Here is an 18,426-nt window from a genome sequence, read left to right as displayed (position 1 = left end):
AGAACTACAAGAATAATTTTTTGTTTCAGGCTTACATTAGGATCTTCCACATAAAATATTTCATTAAAGTGTCAGCTTCCCAGAAAATACTATCTTCCTTGTTGGCATCAGATTAGAAGAGCTCTTCACTGGTGATGAATTACCACCACTACTACTTTTCTTTTTTTTTTTCCTTTTGAGACGGAGTCTCACTCTTGTCGCACACACTGGACTGCAGTGGCACCATCTCAGTTCACTGCAACCTCCGCCTCCCGGGTTCAAGCAATTCTCCTGCCTCAGCCTCCCAAGTAGCTGGGATTACAGGCGTGTACCACCAAGCCTGGCTAGTTTTTGTACTTTTAGTAGAGACGGCGTTTCACCATGTTGCTCAGGCTGGTCTCAAACTCCTGACCTTGTGACTTGCCCGCCTCAGGCTCCCAAAGTGCTGGAATTACAGGCATGAGCTTCCACCATGCCCAGCCCACAAATCTGGATGTTTAAAAGGTCCCAGGTGACTGTACCGTGCAGGGTTCTCCAGGTTGAGAACTATGTACTAACGGAATGAAGGAGAGAGGAAAGCACAGATGTGAGAGGTGTACAGCATCCCGGGGATTTGGTGACTGATGCAGACTTAGGGGGGGAGTCGGGGATAACTTTTTGGTTAGTGACTTGAGAGTCTGGCTGAACAGTAGTGCCATTAATCATGAATGTAGAAGAGAAAACCCAGTATAACTAGAAAACAAAACATGCATGCTTATTTGAAATACTTTGCCTTCCCCTCTCTGTTCTGCAAGTTCCATTAAGGTTAAGGTTGTGTCTTGCTCATTTGGTCATCTCCGGCATAGTAGCTTGCACCTACCGTAAAATACATTTTTCCTGAATGCAATTCAACTCTGTGAGGTTCATCTGCCTTATGTTACAATCAGTGGCATGACTTACACATCTTTCAAAAGCTCACCTTGTACAGCAGTGACGACTGGGCTGGTTTCATAAGAGATGCACAACAAATATTAGGTAACTAGCTATTTCCACCCCAAACTCCTGACTGGAAACACTTCCAACTTAGACACCACCACACAGAAGTATACTGGGCAGAGCAAGTATGTCCAAAAGTGAGGTCAAAATATTTGTTCTCAAATCTATTCCTCCTCTACCTCTTAGCAGCTCAGCCATTTGTCTTGAGTCATCCAGACCTAGAACTCTTGAGTCATCTTTGATTCTCTCTCAACATTCAACCAGATTTCAAAAGTCCTGTCTTTCATATGTTCTGCGGTCTTTCTCCCATCAGTCCTCTCCAGCCCCACAGCCCCTACCAAATGGCTCACTGCTACAGCTTGCTCTCTGACTTCCTTTCTTCTCAATTCATCCTCTGCACTGCAGTCATTTTGTCATGTTTCAGACAATTCCAGTTATGTCGCTACCGTGGCTGATTCCTTTCGGTAGTATTGCTCCATGACTCTCAGAATAAAATCCAAATGCTGAACCAATGCCCTTAATAACCTGGCCCTTAACATACTCTTCCAACCTCACATCCCACTAATCCTTCCACCTAGAACAGTGACCTCTCCTCAATCTCATGTCCCCATGTCCAAAGGAGGGCCATTTTTCAAAGCTCAGCTCAAGTAATGTCTTCTGCAACAAGACTTTCCGTGAACATCCAAAATACATTCCCCATTACTTCCTTAAAAAATCTCTCCCTCGGCCGGGCGCGGTGGCTCAAGCCTGTAATCCCAGCACTTTGGGAGGCCGAGACGGGCGGATCACGAGGTCAGGAGATCGAGACCATCCTGGCTAACACGGTGAAACCCCGTCTCTACTCAAAATACAAAAAACTAGCCAGGCGAGGTGGCGGGCGCCTGTAGTCCCAGCTACTCGAGAGGCCGAGGCAGGAGAATGGCGTAAACCCGGGAGGCGGAGCTTGCAGTGAGCTGAGATCCGGCCACTGCACTCCAGCCTGGGCGACAGAGCAAGACTCCGTCTCAAAAAAAAAAAAAAAAAAAATCTCTCCCTATTCTGAGTTTTCAAAGTAACTCCTAAGCATTTTTTACCTTTCACCTTACAATATAGTTTTTCATACACAATTTCTTTTATCACCCCTCCTAGACTTCAGAACTCCCTGTGAATAAGCTTTAGTTCTGGCTATTCTTGTTTAACTACCAATTACTTCTCCCTCTATACCCATTCCATGGTTATCTCCTCTTCCTCCTGACAGTACCTTACCAAATGGAGTTCAATAAATACCACAGGTTCAACAGGAGATTCTGGGGACACAGCAATTTCTCATTTTGTTCAGCAAGGCTGTAAATCATAATATCTCAAATCGCCTACAGCAAATCACCCTGCCAGTGACAGAATCCTGTGTATCTCAGCACAATTCAGTAGCTTTACTTCGAAATGTCCACTAATGGATAAATTTTATTTCTCAGTAAAAATAATCCACAAGGAGAAAGCTAACAGCTACAGCTGGTGACAGCAGTGAAAGTAAGGAAAGGAAGAGAAAAGAAAACAATGGTATAAAAGGAAAAGTCCTCGAGAGGTCTCTAGACTACATATAATCATCAATGACCTGGGACATTTGTTCAATAAGTAAAACAATAAACAGATAAATTTTTTTCTTTTTTTTTTTTTTTTTGAGACGGAGTCTCGCTCTGTCGCCCGCACTGGAGTGCAGTGGCTGGATCTCAGCTCACTGCAAGCTCCGCCTCCCGGGTTCACGCCATTCTCCTGCCTCAGCCTCCCGAGTAGCTGGGATTACAGGCGCCCGTCACCTCGCCCGGCTAGTTTTTTGTATTTTTTAATAGAGACGGGGTTTCACCGTGTTAGCAAGGATGGTCTCGATCTCCTGACCTCGTGATCTACCCATCTCGGCCTCCCAAAGTGCTGGGATTACAGGCTTGAGCCACCGCGACCGGCCGATAAATTTCAAAAGTAGAAACAGCAAAGTTCCTTCTTTCCTTATTTCTACCAACCTACACTAATGAGGCATTTTCTGGAACGGTACTATCCAAAGCACTTCTGGCAATGAGGCAAGTGTTCTATTAATCTGTGCTGTCCATTAGGGGGAGCTACTAGCCACATGGCAACTGAGTACTTGGAATAGGACTAGCACAACTGAGAAGTTAATTTTAAATTTTATTTAAATTTAATCAAATTTAAGTAGCCACATGTGGCTAGTGACTAATGTGTTGGTCGATGAATGCCCAGGACATGGAATGTTTTCCCCATGTTACTCGGGTTGTTGTCAAAAGTATTTTTCTGATCAAATGCCATCAGGTTAATAAAAGTTTATGATAAATTTTCTGTTCAATATACTATCTACAAAAAAAAAACCTTACTTTTTTTTTCCAATTTTTACTTTTACTGAGGAGAAGAAGTGGAGAGTGATTTTAGAGGAGACTCGAGGGAAGGACTGCACGCCAGGATGAAACCATCAGGCGCTGTGGGAAAAGCATCAGGCGCTGTGGAAAAAGGCTCTTCCTGCGCCTGAGAAATATCCTAGGATCCCGACAGCTACTTGTGAGCTACAGATGATCCCCCTTTTAAAGCTGAGGACACTGAGACTGAGAGCAATTAATTGACTTGCTTATGACCATAGCTTAAACTAGGATTTAAATCCATGTCCAGCTGCAGAGTCTGAGCTCTTAAACACTACATTTTATTTTATTATTATTATTTTTTGAGACAGTCTCTGTTGCTCAGGCTGGAGTGCAGTGGCACAATCTCGGCTCACTGCAACCTCCACCGCCCAGGTTCAAGTGATTCTCCTGACCCAGCCTCCTGAGCAGCTGGGATTACAGGCATGCACCACCACACCTGGCTAATTTTTGTATGTTTAGTAGAGATGGGGTTTCACCATGTTGGTCAGGCTGGTCTGGAACTCCTGATCTCAAGTGATCCGCCCACCTCAGCCTCTTAAAGTGCTGGGATTACAGACGTGAGCCACCGTGCCCGGCCTTAAACATTATATTTTAGTTGCTAAAACAAAAATGGGCAGGATGAAAAGTAGGTTAGGTAGCTCTCAGCAGACTTGTTATCCAGAGCATAATAAAAGCTGGACCAGCCAGTTTGCTTGGCAAGAAGCTAAGGATGTATCCAGGCAACTTTTCTTGATGGCTAGCAGGTGATGCTTGATAAATTCATACATTCCTTCAACCACAGCCATGATTCTAAGCTGGGAGATACAGGAGCGAGCAAAACAGAACAAGTCCCTGCCCTCATGGGGTTTATATTCCAGTGAGGGACGCTCTCTAATGAGATGACAACTGAACAGGCACTGAGTGAATAAAGTGGGTCAGCTGTGTGGAGAAGCAGTGGAGGACTGTTCCAGGCCAAGGCAACTGCAGGGACAAAGACGCAGAGGTAGCAGCATGTTGGGCACGCACAAAGAACAGCAACCAAGTCAGTGTGGCGGGGCACAGTGAATGAAAGCAGGAAACAAGCTCGAAGTGTTAGGTGGGGCCCACACCCTGTTAGTACTTAAAGGTCATTGGGAGAATTGGAATATATTTTAAGATTACGGAGAACTGTGAGAGTTGGGCAATGAGGGGCAGGAGTATTAAGAAGAGTGGGAGAGACATGATCTGACTGATGTCTTAAATGAAACACCAGAAACTGTGTGAAATTAGAGTGTGAGAAAGCAAAATCTAGGCGGAAAAGTTAAAAGCAACCTTTTAATTGGAACCTTTTGAAGTAGTTCACTTGGGAAAGGAAGCTTAGGGCTGGGAGCGGTGGCTCACACCTATAATCCCAGCACTTCGGGAGGCCCAGGCAGGTGAATGGCTTGAGCCCAAGAGTTCAAGACTAGCCCGGACAACATCGCGAAACCCCAACTCTACAAGAAATACGAAAACTAGCCGGATGTGTTGGCACGCACATCTGCACTCCCAGCTTTTTGGGAGGCTGAGGTGAGAGAATCACTTGAGTCTGGGAGGTGGAGGTTGTAGTGAGCTGTGATCACGCAACTGTACTCCAGCCTGGGTGATGGAGTGAGATCCTGTTTCAGGAAAAAAAAAAAAAAAAAAAAGGACCACAAACGAAGCTTAGATGAGCAGGACAGCTACAGAGATGTAGAGATGGGGAATAAAACTAATTTTACGACAGACTTTAGCTAAATACATATGGTCAAATCCATAGTCATGGATAGATGGAAGGAAAGAAGGTTGTCCTCTAAACAAGTCACATAAGAAGCTGTATGCTCAGTCTCTCAGGAATTCTGTTCACTATTCCTAGGCACTATCTCCCACATTCTCACACAGCCAACCAACCATTGTCAGGGAAGTTCCCATAGTGTGTTCACAGATCATTCAAGTTATATGACACAGATATCTGCTATTTATTTATATTTAAATACGTCTCTCCAAACAAGCATAGCAGGCTCTGAGAATCTGATTAAAGCACAAGCAGGATTAATGTCCCACAAACATTTTCTACCTAATCTTGTCTTCCTTTGCATAGCTTCAGGTTAATGAGCTAAATGGCCCAGAATGCCTCCTAGTTGAAGTTTGCAACATCGTTTCTAAAAAGCTTAAACCCCAACAAAAAGTTGGGACACAAAAAAGGTAAAAGCAAAACTGGCTTACACCTGCAATCCCAGCACTCTGGGAGGTCGAGGCGGGCAGATCAGCTGAGGCAGGGAGTTCAAGACCAGCCTGGCCAAGACAGTGAAACCCCGTCTCTACAAAAATTAGCCGGGCATGATGGTGGGTGCCCGTAATCCCAGGTACTTGGGAGGCAGAGGCAAGAGAATCACTTGAACCCGGGAGGTGGAGGCTGCGGTGGCCGAGATCGCGCTATTGCACTCCAGCCTGGTCAACAGAGGGAGAGGGAGGAAGGGAGGAAGGGAGGAAGGGAGGAAGAAAAACTGCTAAGTCAGAACTTCATGACTGCTTACCTAGCGATCCCCCTGCTAATTTAACCCTGAAAGGATGTTTTCTTCGTGTGTTTAAGGAGAGATACCCCACTGACGGGATGTCTCTCGAGGCACTTGCCAGATGACGAGTATGGATGATGAGCATGCTGACTTGGCCTGTATGAGCTCCTCAGGGGTTGGAACCCCACTGCATAGCACAGCAGGGGGTCAGTAAAGCTCCTGAATGAAAAACCCGCCGCCCTCCACAATCTCAACCTTGCTACTGTATTCCCAAAACACTGAACTTACCTTCCTAGTGTAAAAGCGCCAGACTACCCATTACCTCACAGAAGACCTTCCTGAACCTTTCCACCCACCTCACTCCTGTGAGGAACAGCTATTTGCTGTGTACAACAACATTCTGTGATTGACCCAAAAAGTAACTTCAGAGAATGTCTTGGGTTTTCGCTCCTTTTCTTACTCCCTTGCTTTCACCTCAAGTTTCCCCTCCAGGGATATGGCAGAAAAAGCAAAGACAAAAACTGGCTGCCTGCTAGGCGCAATGGCTCATGCCTGTAACCGCAGCACTTAGAGAGGCCAAAGCGGATGGACTGCTTGAGCCCAAGAGCTGGAGACCAGTCTGGGCGACATAGTGAGACCTACTCTCTCTCTTTTTTAAGACAGGATCTTGCTCTGTCGCCCAGGCTGGTGGAGTTCACTGCAACCTCCGCCTCCCGGATTCAAATGATCCTCCCACCTCCCTAGTATTACTGCTGGGACCACAGGCACCCGCCACCACTCCATTCACTCCAGGCTGGAGTGCAGTGGCACGATCTCAGCTCACTGCAACCTCCGTTTTCCGGGTTCAAGTGATTCTCGTGCCTCACCCTCCCGAGTACCTGGAATTACAGATACGTGCCACTACACCTGGCTAACTTTTGTATTTTTTGTAGATACGCGGTTTTGCCATGTTGCCCAGGCTGCTCTTGAACTCCTGGCCTCAAGCGATCCTCCCACCTCGGCCTCCCAAAGTGCCGAAATTACTGGCGTGCGCCACCACATCGGGCCAAGACCTTGTCTACGCACACACAGACACAACTTTTTAATTAGCAGGGTGTGGTGGCGAGCGCCCGTGGTCTCAGAAGGCTGAGGCAAGAGGATCGCTTGAGCCCAGGAAGCTGAAGCTGCAGTGAGCCGTGACCGCGCCACTGTACTCCAGCCTGTGGGACAGAGCGAGACCCTGTCTCAAAACACACACACACACCCCCCAAAACCAACTGGGTGCCAGTGCCAGCGATCTCTGTAACTTTGCCTAAATTCCTTTATCAATAAAGGGCAAATATACATGTCAGGCCTCCTTCACGAGGTTATCTAAAGTCTAATGCAAATGAAAAAAGCCGACCAACTGTCACGTGCTGCCCAAATCTAAGATCCATCAAGAGATAGGTTCAGTCAAAGCTCAAAACCAACAGGACAAGTCGTGACCAAGCACACTGCAGTCACTCAATAAACAAAGGTCAAATAAGGAATATTCTTCTCCAATAATGGTGTAAAGAGGAGAACCACGCTGCCCAGATACAACAATGTCGCTGCACGATTCCTGACAGGTAACTCCCAATCTCTGGGCCTTCTTTCCCCCTACGTGTACAATAAGGCTTTGACAATGAAGGTTTCTAATTACTGCTACATTAAGAGAGGCAGACTCTGAGAGACCAGAGTGCCTTAACCTGCGATGTCATAAGAAGTGCACCAGACCTGAGGGTAGGCACTGGACCGGGAGGCAAAGGCACAGAGGTCTGGTTTGAGCAGCCCTCTTGTGAGCAGTGTGACCTTGGCCAACTCCCTTCCCGCAAACCCCTTCCTCCCGTCTTTATCGGTACGCCTGGCCTGAAGGCAGGGGCTGCTGCGGAGCCGGAGCCGCCAGTGCGCCCGCCTGCTTGACCCCAGCCCGAGGAGTCCCACGCTCTTCCGCAAGCAAGGGATGGACCCCTTCCGGATGCAGGACGTGCCAGGACAGCAGTTTCGATTTCCTAAGGAGAAGGCTTACTTCCCCCGGCGTCCCGGCACCGCCGGCAATCAAGAGCCTCCCCTGCTGCCCTCGGGGCCCCGCGGCTGCACGCTGCACCGGCACGAGACCCGCCAGCCCCGCTCCGCAGCCGGCCGCAGTCCCGCGGGGTCGGCATCGCGGGAGGGGCGTTGTCATAGAAACCGCGCTCCGGACCCCATGCCCGAGCAGCTCAGGAGAGGCTGCACAGAAAGGCTCGCGAGACCCGCGGAGCCCCCATGCAACCACGCCCGGCCTTCCCCTCCCAGGGCAGCTTCTCCCGGCCAGCAGCGCCCCCACAGCTCCGCGTCTTCCCGCGCGGCTCCACAAAAAAACCCTACCTTCCGCCATGTCTGGCCGGGCACTGCCTGCAGCCTCGCGAGAAGTGCGCGGCTCAGGCGGGGCGGTGCAGAACGGAATCACCAAGTCTCGCGAGAATCATGGGAGGCGCGGCAAAGGGCGGAGCCGAGGGTAGGAAAGGGGTGAATGAAAGTGGAGGGGGATGCTGGGCTCTGGGGGAGGCGGAGAGCCGGGTTTATTTTTACCGGGTGTTTTTGAGGCTCGAGATTTATTAAGCACTGATTGAGCCCTGTCATATTCCACGTCCTTGGCAGGGCACCGAAAAGGATGACACAACGAATGCAGACTACTCCTCGGAGAAGCTTGGCAGTGAGAGGGTCAAGAGAGGGGGTTTGTTGGTCCTTAGCTTGTAAAGGTAGGAGAGGCTGGGAGAAAGGAGCCAGTGGAGAGGTGCCTGGGGACGTGGGATGCTCGGCAGGCGATGCAGAACTCAGGAAAACGGATTAAATTTGGCCTAGAGGCAGGTCACCTGTTATTCCACTAAAACGTTAGGAAATAAGAACATGCGTGCAGATATATAGGGGAGAAGAAAATCAGGGAGATTATTTGATGACATCGATTTTATGGGTGAAGTTATGAGACAAGGAAGGAGACCAAGAAGAGCGAAGAAACTTTGGAAGAGGACGCTGAAGTTGGAAGGCCTGGTTTCAAATGCCTCATGTATGTCTTGATGGATCACTTTTTTCTAGAACTCAGCCACCAGGCTGTAGTAACAGATACATTGAATTCTAGCATTTGTCCAGGGCTTGGGATTATATTGCCCAAAATAAATTGAGGGTGCTATGAGACGACAGCCCAGGCCATCAAACATGGGATGCAGACTGGCTAGGGACTGACGGAGGAGCCACGAAACTGCAGGTCTCTAATAACTGAAGGCCAGTGCAGTGCAGGCAATGTTGTGAGAGCTTGGTGGTTACAGTAGCAAACAGGTTCCTAGTGAAGTAGCACTAGGAGATGATAAAAGTCCAGGACAGGCCGGGCCTGGTGGCTCACGCCTGTAATCCCAGCACTTTGAGAGGCCGAGGTGGGTAAATCACCTGAAGTCAGGAGTTCAAGACCAGCCTGGCCAACATAGTGAAACCCCATCTCTACTAAAAATACAAAATTAGCTGGGCATGGTGGTGCACGCTTGTAATCCCAGCTACTTGGGAAGCTGGGGCAGGAGAATCGCTTGAACCTGGGAGGGGGAGGTTGCAGTGAGCTGGAGGTTGCAGCCAGCAGGAGGTTGCAGCGAGCCAAGATTGTGTCACTGCACTCCAGCCTGGGCAACAAAGTGTGACTGTCTAAAAAAAAAAAAAAAGTCCAGAGCCACGGAATAGAGGGCTGAAGTGGAAATGAGAAGCCAGGAAAATTAGATGTTGGGATTTAGAGGTAGGAAAGGAAAGGAGCTTCAAGTGCTAAAATCTTTGGCAAAAATGGGGAGGACTAACTATATGATTAGTTAGACAATTGCAGAATGGAAGGCTAAACAGTAACATAGCTGAATAGAATGAGACCTTTCTTGTTTTTGTTTCTGTTTTTTTTTTTTTTTTTTTTTTTTTTTTCAGAGATGGAGTCTCTGTGTTGACCAGGTTGGTCTTAAACTCCTGGTCTCAAGCAATCCTCCCACCTCAACCTCCCAAAGTACTGAGACTACGGGCATGAGCCCCCGTGCCCGGCCTGGCATGAGACCTTTTCAAAAAAGACTTTTACTCAAGGGAGAATCGAAAGAATGCATCAATAGTTCAGGATTGCCGGGAAAGTGGTGGCCTTGGAGGACAGCCAGGAGTAAGAGATAAAAGGTTGGAAGTAAGGAACTAAATTAGCTATACCTGGTGATGTAGGCTTTTAGTTGTTGCTACTTGGGAGGCTGAGGCTGGAGAATCGCTTGAGACCAGAACTTTGGGATTGCAGTAAGCTGTATCCTGCCGCTGCCACTGCAGCCTGGGTGACAGAGCAAGGCTCTGTATCTAAAAATAAATAAGAAAAAGAAAAGAAATTTTAAAAGAAGGATCTGAAAACGGAATAAGAGTGTCAGAAACGAAAGGGAGGATTTTTTTTTTTTTTTTTTTTTTTGAGATGGAGTCTCGCTCTGTGGCCCAGGCTGGAGTGCAGTGGCGCGATCTCAGCTCACTGTAAGCTCCGCCTCCCAGGTTCACGCCATTCTCCTGCCTCAGCCTCCGGAGTAGCTGGGACTACAGTCTCCCGCCACCATGCCCGGGTAATTTTTTGTATTTTTAGTAGATATGGGGTTTCACCGTGTTAGCCAAGATGGTCTCGATCTCCTGACCTCATGATCCGCCCACCTCGGCCTCCCAAAGTGCTGGGATTACAAGCGTGAGCCACCGAGCCCGGCCGAAAGGGAGGATTTAAAGTTGGAGAAGCTTTAGGTGCTGTTAAGGATAAGCATTAGTGGGTAGTGAGGTGGAGTGGAGGAGGAATTTGGAGCTTAGATCACGGAAACATTGAGTCAAGCACTAAATTTTTGAGGAAGAATAGGAATTCTGGCTGACAGGTACCTGGGAGATGAGAGACGGTGTTGAAATGTGTAAGCCTTTTTGTTGTGGCAGGAGACGAAAGGCGTGAAGATGGTATGAGTTAGGGAGGTGCTTAGAGGAACTGCACTGAGCAAGCAACACTGAGACAAAAAGGGTAGGGGAGAACTTTCCAGGCTCCATGGAAGGGCCATCGCTCAAAGCGTCCCTCTCTGTTGAGAATGGTTTATAGGTGTGCCCAATGGTGAGTCTTTGGGGCCTTCAGAGTGGCCAGGCAGGCCAGGCTCCTCTGGATGCAAGCAGCCTCATCTTTTTATTGTGGAGTACCCTGCAAATATTGCCTGGGCCATAACGTAAAAGCGACATGGAAGTTGTGGTAAAGTACTGGCACAGCTGACTCCCGATTTTGCGTGATGACTATCATTACCTCAGCAGCACCAGCCTAGGGTCTGGAATATAGCAGGCGCTCAAGATGTTTGATGAGGTGTTTCCACTGCGTGCTATTCTGGGAGTTAAGAGACCTGAGTTCAAGTCTGGCTCCGCAGCTGACTTGCTGTGTTGATGATGGGCAAGTCCTTGCAAGCCTTATGCTGCATCTCAGATTTTACCTGTTTCCTGAGGAAATGGGACTAGAATCCATGGTTCCTAAAGATTCGGAGAGCCGTGACCCCCTTTGAGAATTTGATGAAAACCAGAGACCCTCTGCCTTTGAGTAGCACACATGCAGGAATAAACAAACGTGTGCCCTTTCAGAGTGTGCTTGGACTAGATGTCCATGATCGAAGAAGAACTCGCCTGAAGGGATTGCTCAACTCAGGGGCTTGACTGCCTCTTCATCACAACCTCACGCTAAGGAGCTCTCTACCAGAGGTGAAAGTACCCATCTTAGAAATGACTTAACTGTATCCCTGGGCCCTTGTCTGTTGTTTTTGTTTGTTTTGTTTTTTTTGAGATGGAGTCTCGCTCTGTTGCCCAGGCTGGAGTGCAGTGGCACAATCTCAGCTCACTGCAACCTCTGCCTCCCTGATCCTCACTGCCTCCGCCTCCCGAGTAGCTGGGACTACAGGCACATGCCACCACGCCCAGCTAATTTTTTATTTATAGTAGGGACGGGGGTTTCACCATATTGGTCAGGCTGGTCTCGAACTCCTGACCTTGTGATCCACCCACCTCAGCTTCCCAAAGTGCTGGGATTACAGGCGTGAGCCACCACGCCCAGCCACCCCTTGTCTTTTGAGGGGACTCTCACTGGCCTGTAACTCCAGAGTTACAGAGAATGTAGTAAAGCCTGTGAAATAAAGCACTCGTAGTACTCAGTAAACTACAACACCCACCAGGTTTGGATGGAGCTATAACATTAGCTATAACCAGAAGTACAGATGTCTTGAAAAAGCTGAGCACTGGAGCATGGTTCAGTTTAGACCCACTTCAGGTTTTGCAGTCAGATTCAGAGGAACTTAGTGTGGTGTTGTCTCAGGCAAGGTCCATGAAGAACAGGAAAGAAATAAATGCTGTCTGCCTTAGCTTCAAGAGCACAGGGGAACAGACTTGGGAGGCAGTGCGGTATTATGGCAGGGTGAGAAGAGGAGGACACCTCCACTGGTACTCGGATGAACTGGGTCAAGCACCAGTCTCAACACATCCATGCTCTCTCTGACCCTAGAAAAGTCAGTGTTCCTGGGCTCTGGTTTCCTCACCTGTGAAGGACTAATAGCACTCAGTAGGTCAGGGAGGCGGTGGAACCGAATCCCAGCCATGCAACTTGTGTGCTCTACAGCGATGGCAAATTAACCTGAGCCTGTTTCCTCATGAGAAATGATTACTTTGGAAGCTTCTTCTAAGAATGTGACTAAAACCTTTAGGAAAAACACATAGCACAAGCTTGCCACAAAAGAGAGGCTCAACAAAAAGAAAAACCTGATTTCCAGTGCTCTTATTGGGAATAAATGGAAGTCGCTGTGAACATTGGATACTGCTGAGAAGAGGAAAAAAATCAAGTTTCTTGCCTAGGACTTTCTGTGCTGCTCCTATGTCTTTGGATGTGTTTGGTTGCCTTTTGTGAAAGGCTTTTCCTTCCGTTTATTTACCTGTGTGAACAGAATTCAAAATTCTTTCATCATTTCACTAAAGCTCAGTGAGGAGTACCAACTCAACAAGCCAAACAGCCTGATCCTGCCTTGGCAGCCAGATTACACACATCTGAAACCAGAAATACCATGCCCAGCAAATAATGTGATCTGTGAACTGAATCCTGTGAGGGTTGTGGGCCTCCCCAAGGCAGAAAGGGTTGAATTTGATAAGGTTGTTATTAGCCCTATCCCATGAGAGGGAGAGGGAGATCCACATCTTTCCTGAAAGCGCCTCACATACACCATCGAAAACCTGTTCATTTGCATTTGAAGCAGCATGCAAATAAAACGTTTTGGCTCTATACCTTGAGTAGCTGATTATGTCTAAAACTGATGTAAGTTTGGGGATATTGTCCAGACCCTTCCACAAGTTTATTCTAAATATATTTGTCAAGAATTTGCACTCTGGAAATAACCCCTAATCTTCCCAAAACTCCTCTTAGGGGAATTCCTTGTTTATAATTTAGCTGAATAAGAGGTGTGACTCCATGTTCATTTCTCCGAGTTTGTAAGGAAGAGGCCTTAATAGTCACTAGCGGCCGGGCGCGGTGGCTCAAGCCTGTAATCCCAGCACTTTGGGAGGCCGAGACGGGCGGATCACGAGGTCAGGAGATCGAGACCATCCTGGCTAATACTGGTGAAACCCCGTCTCTACTAAAAAACACAAAAAACTAGCCGGGCAAGGTGGTGGGTGCCTGTAGTCCCAGCTACTCGGGAGGCTGAGGCAGGAGAATGGCGTGAACCCGGGAGGCGGAGCTTGCAGTGAGCTGAGATCCGGCCACTGCACTCCAGCCCGGGCTACAGAGCGAGACTCCGTCTCAAAAAAAAAAAAAAAAAAAAAAAAAAAAAAGTCACTAGCGATTTATATCAAGGACAAATAAGCTTTCAACACCTAACACTAACTCCGTACGAACTATCTGTAAGGATTCAGGATAAAAAGCTGCATGTTGATATCTTGTATATCTTGTAAAGAAGGTCCTCTACTCAGTCTTACCTCTTTCGTCAGTAACTTACTAAATGACCCCTGGGCAGATATTGGGGCATTTTCCCATCTGTTTAGAGGACAGAGGTGGTGACAGTGACAGTTCACATTTGAGTCTGGGTTCCTCACCTTCTAGCTTAGCTTTATGGTCAAGCCAGTTGAGGCCAAAGGCAAAATCCCCAATAATGTTCTAATATGTGCTCACTGGAAGGTTCTAAATCACAGCGCACACAGACTCTTGAGTTAAAATGGTGCGTGGCCACGTCCTGGAAACCTAAAGAGCATCATTATCAGCTTGGAAGGTAACCTAACGTCTCTGGTTCCTTCTTTAAAGTCTGTGAAATACGAGGTTTCCCTGTGGTCCCTTTGGCATCATGTGCTGTTTATACAGAAAGAGTCCCACAATTTGCTTTCGAGACCTGCATCCTAAAACCAAAATAGCTCATGATACAGCCTCTAAGTCGTCATTTATTGATTTATAGAGCACCCATCACATGAATGAGGTGCTTTACAATACAGTCAACATCACAACAGAACTCACATAGTTAAATACAATCAACAAATTACAGAACTAAAAAAACTGAAACGAAGCAACATTATGTCAAATTTCAAAGATGCTGAGAAGTGGCAGTACAAAAAGAAGGTAATTCCACCAACTGGAGACCAGAGGGGCAAAGATACACAGGCACCACAGCCCAGAGCGGGCCAATTTGTAGAGGGTGAGCAAGCACATCAAATCAAATTTCACAACCAAGAATGAAGGCTGTTAAAGATACTGACACCCACGTGATCACAGTACTAGTGGAATAACCTCACACACGTTACCTTAGAATAACAAGAAGTCAACCTCATATGGATTTTAAACTCAAGAGGCCAGAAAGCCACTGAGATCGTCTATCCCATACGAGCACAGACTGAAATCTACATGCCTCTACAAGAACTTGGAATAAATTCAGGAAACAGCCAACAGTTCTACAATCCATAAGATCTAAGGAGATGTTGTTGATGGTTGGCACAAGTTTAGGGGGAAAATATCGTTTTCCTAAAGCAGAGAAGAATCGCCTCACATCGATGGTGAGGCACTGGTGGAACAAAAGCCACCTGGTTCAGTGTCACCTGAGTGTGGGTTTCATATCAAATGTAGAGGCATTTAAATTTACATTATCAGATGAACACTGAGAAAGGCACAGATGACATCTCTGACAGAGGAAGGGAAGTCGTAACATCTAGGTAGGCCTGTTTCAGTGTGTAACAGAGTCAGGGCACTAGATGGAAAAGCACGTGGAGAGAGACGCACTCATTCCTGGCTCTTACTTCCACTCCCGTAGAGCTAGCCCTAAAAACAAACAAACAAACAAACAAAAAAACCACATGGTTTTATCAAAGTAACTGCATTAAAGTGGCACTTAAAAGTTCAAAAATAGTTGTCCCTGAGTTACTAGGTCATTTGCTGCTTGCTGAAGAGTCAGATCCCAAGTTTCACCTCAATAGATTGCTGGCAGAATTACAGCAATAGGAGAGCAAAATTCTAACTCCATTTTGCCACAAGCAACCACCATGTGAACAATTTCTGATTTAAGAGTAAAAAGGGAGGGATCCCATCTCTTAAAAAAAATTTTTTTTATTAGCCAGGCATGGTAACATACACTTATAGTCCTAGCTACTCAGGAGGCTGAGGCAGGAGGATCACTTGAGCCCAGGAGGTCAAAGCTGCAGTTAGCTATGATCGTTGCCACTGCACTCCAGCCTGGGTGACAGAGAGACCCAGTTTCTTAAATTAAAAAAAAAAAAAAAAAAAAAAAAAAAAAAGAAGTAAAAAGGATTGCATTCCAAGTCCCTTGAGGGTGTACAGTGCTGACATTTTGGGGCAACTATTTTTACAGAGTCTTTGGAAAAAAACCAAGTCACAAAGTTCTTGAAGAAAACTGGTTTCCAATGAATCAATTTCCAGTCACAACACATTTATGGGTTTTTATAAGGTTTGTGGGTTTGTATAATGTTTACGGATTTTTATAATGCTTCAGAGTAGAGAACAGACAGGGGTTTAGAAAAAAATCACTCTCTACTGTGACGACATCCTCAACCATTTTATTTCTGCTTAAAAAAGGACATACAACGTTTGTAGAGGTCTGGGCTCTTGGCAGCAGTTCCTTCACTCTTCTGCCAAAGCATTTCTGCAAACCCCACAGAGCAGAGATGCACGAATTCTCACTGATTCTCACAATCAAACACCATGTCCCATCTGCTACTGTTTCAAGTTCTATCCCTTATAAGCCAAAGACTACTTCCCACACACAACCTCACAATCAACATAAAGGAGCCTAGGGCCTGCCTTTAACACTGCGCATGTTCATTTTACCAATTGCTTAAGTTGTTTCAGAAAACGGTATGATATGAAATATAAGCTCAAACATTAATCAAATCCAAGTGTACTATTGTTAGTGATGGGATATGTCAAATAGCAAAGGGTTTACCCCTGTAATGCTTTTAGATTCACATAAGAGTCTGGATAGAACCAAATACATATACTGCCATGGCCATGTGATTTTCAAGTATTAAAAGTTCATTTGCATAAGGAATCAACCTGAGATTTTCCTAAACCACTTCTCTGGCATTCAGTATTATAGCCTTCATTCAGTACAATAAAAGCCAACAACTTGACAATTATTGAAAAAAAATTATATTTTGGAAGAACTCACTACATAAGGTGACAGAATTCCAAAATCAAATTACATGAAAATATACATCGCAATTTCTTTGTACAATAGGTGAGAAAAATCTGCAGTATAGAAGAATAGAGGCAAAGAAATATGAAGGACTAAGGAGAAGGGTATGAGAGTAACTAGTATTTGTAATAGCAAACCCAGAAGTTAAGGAGAAAGCCTGTAGCTGTGCATGCTCCATTTATCCAACCTTAATACCAGGCAACTGAAGGGGGAAAAGTCCGATTTGCTATTGTTTGGGGGAAATTTTCCGTAAGTTGAATTAAGAACCATCTATTTTTAGTTCTCGGGGGGTAATGACTGGGATCAAGAGCTCACAACAGCCAATAAATGTTATTGCTATATCCAATCCAAGAGGTGGGTGCAACTGGAATACAAAAAGGACAAAGCACCTAGTGATGACTCCTTCGAAGTCATCATTAAAAATCAAGTAATTGCTCATTAAGTATTTCAGTATTGGAACTAAATCATTTGAGAACATTCTGGCAGATAAGAGATAAAAGCAAAGGGGAGTGTGTCAAAACAAAGAAGATACAAAAGTTTAGTAAGTGAAAAGAGTTTAATGAAGCCTCAATGGTTTAAGGGAAATTAAATGGAAACTTTTAATCCTAATTGCTTTTTATCTGACATGCTTAAAGGAATCCTTTTAAACTGATAAGAAACAATGAATAGGAAAGAAAACCTGCTAAAATCTTTTAGAATTTACACGATTCTTATTCTACTACAAGAAAGCATTATTTGGTACAAGGTGTATTTGTGGATGTACATGAACAGTATATATATTATCCGGATCATGTTGTGCTATGTACAGGTCTTTACAATTCTTCCTGAAGGTTAAAACAGTTCATTAGAATTCCAAATGCGTAATCATCTGTAAGTTGGCACTTGTTAGGCTCTTGTCAGCATTGATAACTGGCATGTTTTATTGCAGCCCAGTTCCAGCCAGTGTTTGCCAACTTGTACAACAGAAGTCCAGCAATAGGTGGGTAGAGTGCAGGAAAAACAGTGCCATGTTTCTCAATTGGAGACCTACAACAACAAAAACAACATTATATAGTCAATTTATCAATTACAAAAAAATTAACTGTACGTAGGTTTTCTCCATATTAGATTTATTGGGCAACAAATCTTTAATTTCATTCTGAGCTCACTTTGTTTCTGTCTATTATGGTAGCTCACAGCCACGTGGGTCTATTTAATTTTAAATGTAAATTAATTGACATTAAGTACAATTTACAGTGTAGTTCCTCAGTCATGTTAACCACATTTTACGTGCTCAACAGTCACATGTGGCTGGTGACTGGCAAGCTGAACAGCACAGCTATGTCTTTATCATCACAGAAGGTTCTAATGGACAGCGCTAATTTAGATTTTTCAATACTTCAAATGTCTTTCAACTTATATTAAATCTAGAATCCATAAGAGAAGATTTAAAAGTCAAGTGATTTGGAAATTTACAAACATTTGAGGATATTCAGAGAAACAACTTAAGATTGCCATACTTCCCAACTTGCTAAATTCTATCCAACTCACTATAGCTCCCTTCAAACCCGTTTTCTCCACAAAGCCTGCCACAAATGACCCTCCATCCCAATGACAGTTTCTGTTTTCAATCTGTTGGCCTCGTATCGTCAAATTAGACTGTAAGTCAAGAACACATATACGTAAAAAGCAGGACCATCTCATCAAGTCTTACGTGCCCAGCAGCATGCTAAATGCTTTACAAACTCATTTTCTGAATGCTCACATCACCATTATGAAGGCGTCTCCCCATCTAAAGGTGAGATAAGTTCACATAGCCAATAAATGGCTTTCCTGTTCAAAAAGTTAGAAAAACACTAGGTTGGAGTTTTTGTTTGTTATTTATTTGAGACAGGGTCCCACTCT

General features: G+C 45.6%; 2 protein-coding genes across 3 annotated transcripts in view; both read right to left on the bottom strand.

Annotated features, from left to right (window-relative positions):
• Positions 1-8,266, bottom strand: part of ANKFY1 (ankyrin repeat and FYVE domain containing 1) — a 99,343-nt gene extending 91,077 nt beyond the window's left edge. Inside the window, exon 1 of one of the 2 annotated variants that reach the window (XM_010382188.2) lies at positions 8,213-8,266. In XM_010382188.2, the coding sequence (XP_010380490.2) occupies positions 8,213-8,222 (10 nt within the window). In that variant the 5' untranslated portion in view covers positions 8,223-8,266. Of the gene's footprint in view, positions 1-7,874; positions 8,011-8,212 lie in introns of those variants that run through there. The other variant, XM_030922818.1, reaches the window with a different exon arrangement.
• Positions 8,267-14,264: 5,998 nt separating this feature from the next.
• UBE2G1 (ubiquitin conjugating enzyme E2 G1) overlaps positions 14,265-18,426 on the bottom strand; it is a 104,543-nt gene continuing 100,381 nt past the window's right edge. Inside the window, exon 6 of the mRNA XM_010382186.2 lies at positions 14,265-17,568. The gene's annotated coding sequence lies outside the window, so the exon portion shown is untranslated. The remainder of the gene's footprint in view (positions 17,569-18,426) is intronic.

Source organism: Rhinopithecus roxellana, chromosome 19, assembly GCF_007565055.1.
Source record: "Rhinopithecus roxellana isolate Shanxi Qingling chromosome 19, ASM756505v1, whole genome shotgun sequence".
Classification (NCBI taxonomy): domain Eukaryota; kingdom Metazoa; phylum Chordata; class Mammalia; order Primates; family Cercopithecidae; genus Rhinopithecus; species Rhinopithecus roxellana.
The sequence above is the reverse complement of the archived record's forward strand: the minus strand, read 5'-3'. Positions and strand labels throughout refer to the sequence as shown.